The 4,516-nt window shown below is 41.3% G+C and overlaps 1 protein-coding gene across 1 annotated transcript; it reads right to left on the reverse strand.

The window, feature by feature from the left end:
* Positions 1-1,806: 1,806 nt before the first annotated feature.
* Positions 1,807-3,974, reverse strand: LOC121541933 (cystatin-B). The gene is made up of 3 exons (XM_041851328.2): positions 3,808-3,974; positions 2,888-2,989; positions 1,807-2,126 (listed from the first exon to the last, which is right to left on the reverse strand). The coding sequence occupies exons 1-3, from the start codon at positions 3,874-3,876 to the stop codon at positions 1,998-2,000; spliced, it is 300 nt and encodes a 99-aa protein (XP_041707262.1). The 5' UTR covers positions 3,877-3,974; the 3' UTR covers positions 1,807-1,997.
* Positions 3,975-4,516: the final 542 nt, after the last annotated feature.

Below are 4,516 nucleotides of genomic sequence, written 5' to 3' on the forward strand. Positions count from 1 at the left end.
TCATAGACTGTTCTCTCTGCTACCGCACGGCAAGCGGTACCGGAGTGTCAAGTCTAGGTCCAAAAGGCTCCTTAACAGATTCTTCCCCCAAGTCATAAGACTGCTGAACAATTAATCAAATAGCTACCTTGACTGTTTGCTTTGAACACCCCCCCCCCACACACTTTGTTTTTACACTGCTGCTACTTGCTGTTTATTATCCATGCATAGTCACTTTACCCCTACCTACAAGTACATATTATCTCAATTACCTCGACTAACCTGTACCCCCACACAATGACTCGATACCGGTATCCCCTGTATATAGCCTCGTTATTGTTATTTTGTGCTACTTTTTTTTTAACTTTTGTTTATTTAGTAAATATTTTCTCTAATTTTTTAAAAACTGCATTGTTGGTTAAGGGCCTGTTGTATTCGGCGCGTGTGACAAATACAATTAGATAATTCTAGTGCTGTGCTCCTTTGTTCGCCTACTCTCTTATTCTGGTGGCTTTTAGGTGACTTACTGAGTGTACAAACATTAAGAACACCTGCTCTTTCCATGATATAGACTGACCAGGTGAAATCTATGATCCCTTATTGATGTCACTTGTTAAATCCACTTCAGTGTAGATGAAGGGGAGGAGACAGGTTAAAGAAGGCTTTTTAAGGCTTGAGACATGGATTGTGTATGTGTGCCATTCAGAGGGTGAATGGGCAAGACAAAAGATTTAAGTGCCTTTGAACGGTGTATGGTTGTAGGTGCCAGCACTGCCAGGCGCACTGGTTTGTGTCAAGAACTGCAACGCTGCTGGGTTTTTCACACTCAAAAGTCACCCGTGTGTATCAAGAATGGTCCACCACCCAAAGGACATCCAGCCAACTTGACACTACTGTGGGAAGCATTGGAGTCAACATGGGCCAGCATCCCTGTGGAATGCTTTCGACACCATGTAGAGTCCATGCCCCGATGAATTGAGGCGGACTGGGGGGGTTTAATTTAATATTAGGAAGGTGTTCCTAATATTTTGTACACAGTGTATATTCCTCTCCTCCCCTCAACCTCTACTTTTTATTCCCCTCATCAAACCCCCAAAGACAAAGGGACGAGTTTTCAGCTTCGTGTGGGTTTTGGTGAAATTTAACAGGTAAAAGCTGCCATCAGCCAATCATATGCTGTCATTACAAGTTGTGATCACCTCTTAGAATGGGTGTGGCCCTCTTGAGTTGCATTCAGTAGACAGGGCAAATGTTTTCAGCAAAAAAGAAAAGGAAGTCTGTTTCTATCTTAAATGCAAAACATGCTCAGACAGAGCTACAATCTGAGTCTTCTTCCATGAAGGAAAACTGCACCACATGAGGGTGTCAAATCTCTTCCCCCAGCTGTACCGATTTTAAAAGGAGACCACCTTCATTTGCGGCCTCGATTGGAAGACTGCACTGTATAGGAGCGTTGGGCCAGTAACCGAAAGGTTTCTGGATCGAATCCCCGAGCTGACAAGGTAAAAAAATCTGTCGGTCTGCTCCTGAGCAAGGCAGTTAACCCACTGTTCCCTAGGCGCCAATGACGTGGATGTCAATTAAGGCAGCCCCCCGCACCTCTCTGATTCAGAGGGGTTGGGTTAAATGCGGAAGACACATTTCAGTTGAATGCATTCAGTTGTACTGACTAGGTATCCCCCTTTCTTTTCCTTTATTTAAAAACTTTCAGAGAGAAAAAAATATATATATCTACTGACAATCTCTCCTCCCCGAAATGTACCATGCAATCATGAGAAACATGTTAGTGGCTACTAACCTCCGCATAGATTGACAAAAACAACAGTCGGCTGTCAAATTTGTATTTATGTTCTAACAAAAGCCATTTAGTCAAAAGATTTAGACAGCTTTTAGTACCAAAGACAGACATTTACCAATGGAAGTATATAATGCAGTACAGGTGACCATAATAAACAAGGGTACACATGATCCAGGCATGGAGTAGAGGTGTGGCATCCTCTGCAGGGAGTTACAGGTAATCAGAAGAAACCAATGGGGTCATGGTGAGCTTTGGGAGTCTGTACTCCATGAAGCTCCAGTTTCCCGCCAGCGTGGGGTAGAGTTCTATGGACCCGCAGGTGCATAAATTCATCTCCACCAACATGGACCTTTGAGAAAAGGAAGGAAGGAAGGAATAGGGCCTGGTTAGTGAAGCATAGCGGATGGGGAGTCGAGACTGAGTAATGATCTGTTTATTTAGAGATCACATAGCTCTTCCAGTATGTACATGTTCACTCCACAGGAGGCTGTTGAGGGGAAGACGGCTCATAATAATGGCTGGAATGGAGTAAATGGAATGATATCAACCACATCATGCGTTTGATACCATTCCATTCATTCTGTTTTAGCCATTACTATGAGCCTGTCCTCCCCAATTAAGGTGCCACCATCCGCCTCTGGTTCACTCCCTATACATTCTTGATGCAGCCAAATGCTTTGAACCCCACACAGGGGCTGTGAGGGTGTGGCAGGCTGTCACAGCTCTCACAGAGCTTGAAAACAAAATAATGTATTTGTTGTAGTGGGGACAGTAACATTGGTACTCTAAAAAAAATGGTTCAGGAATTTAAGGATTTTTTTTTTTTTTTTTTATGTTAAATGTTCAGTTCCCTTAATATAATTTAAAAGAAGGCCTATGCATTAAGGTGTCTAATATATTAGTCAAACAAATCAATGCATTTCTTTTATAGCTTCCTAAATCTTTATTTTGATTTACAATTGAGGAGTACCAAAATTGTTGTGCAGCAGCTTCACAAGAGCGCCCCCCTGTCAGTCATCTAGGGTTAATAAATATCGTTGAGTGGAACTGGAGACATTTAGTTTAGCAAAAAAATTGGCTAGAAATTATATTTAAATTAAACACTCTCACTTTAATGAAGAAGTTGGTCCCCGCCACAACTTGTGTTGTGAATGTTTTGGCAGCAAAAACATCAAACTTCTTTCCAGCTTTCTCCTCTGCATATGGCTTCATCTAGAAACATTTAAAATACAGTAAGGCAATGACTCAGTTGTTCCCACAGCATTCCACATTTACTCCAAATAGCCTACGCAAATGCACGCCTACAGGCCTATAAGTTGGACATTTACCATAATACCAGAGACCATATATAACATAACACTGTAGAGCTGATTATTCAACAACGTCTAGGTTTAAGATTACACCTTCATCAAGTCTGAGTATCAACTCTTAAAAATTGAGGATGTTCAGTGGGACAGCTGAGGAACGTTCAACTCCATTATCTTATATCAAGGCGGAGTTGAGTATTGATAACTGGTCACGCGATTTGATAGCAACAACATTCAGTCACCATCAGTCGATACTTGTAAAAATCACAATTCTGAAAAAGTTTACCTGCAGCTGTTTGTCCTGTACAACAGCGGTCCTTCCGCAGGGTGCTGAAATTCATACTTTTAATAAATACTTCTATCGAAAACCACCATCGATTTTTTCCTAATTTGTGTTACTCATATGGAGACGTAGCGGCCTTGACGTAGTAACTGCGATTCAATTGGCACTCTCGCGCAGAGTTAAGCAACAAATGATTAAAAAGTCGGTGATTGTATTCGTTTTTAAGTTATTAAAAGTGAATGTCAGCACCCCGCAGAAGGACCGCAGTTGTACAGGTAAGCGTGTACAGAATTTATACTTTTACAAGTATCAACTTATGGTAAGTCCATGTGGTTCCTAGCAAATCGCGCGACTAGTTTTCCGCCTCGAAAACGGAGCTGAGCGTTCCTCAGCTATGGGACAGCTGGACTATGCAGGATAAATTAAGGAAATATGCTCACCTCATCGCAGATTTTCTGCACTTCGGGTGTGGCATCCTTTACCTCGGCGGTACCGCCACACTTCATCATGATTAGTTGCAGAAAGAAAGTTACTTACAGCTTAAAATATTTACGACTGAAATATTTCACAAATGGATGTTCACTTCCCTGTTTATATAGTCACATCACATGACTTGAGTCATGTTTTTTTAGAAGGTACCATTATGTTTATGAAGTGGAAAAACTGCTGCTGTATCCTATAACGAAAAAAACATAGGGCACTTAAACCAAGCTTTAACATTTGAAGTTAATACATGTTTAAATTAATATATTATGTCATTGAAGGTATATATGACCAGAAAGGCACTATTTTGTTAATGTATAAAAATTGCTAAACCCCCTTCCACCTTAGAATAGTTTAGGCGGAGGTGCGGCTATAGCAGTGGGCGGTTCAATCACGAGGCAAATTGAGCAAAAGTGATTTTTTAAAATCTATTGACACACCAGTAAGTAATAATAATCCATCAAAATCCGTCAATTTAAACTAGAGATATCCATTTTTGCATGGGCTGCGTCTCAATCCACCGCATGTTGCCCTTTCGCATTTGTGGTGGAAAGTGGCAGAGCTACAGCGTGTTTTTCAGTCCAGGAGACATCCCGAAAATCGTCTTCTCACGAAAACGTCTGTGACATCTGATCGGTTTGGCCTAGAAAAAATATGACCACTCTA

This window comes from Coregonus clupeaformis, chromosome 27 (genome assembly GCF_020615455.1).
Source record: "Coregonus clupeaformis isolate EN_2021a chromosome 27, ASM2061545v1, whole genome shotgun sequence".
Taxonomy (NCBI): domain Eukaryota; kingdom Metazoa; phylum Chordata; class Actinopteri; order Salmoniformes; family Salmonidae; genus Coregonus; species Coregonus clupeaformis.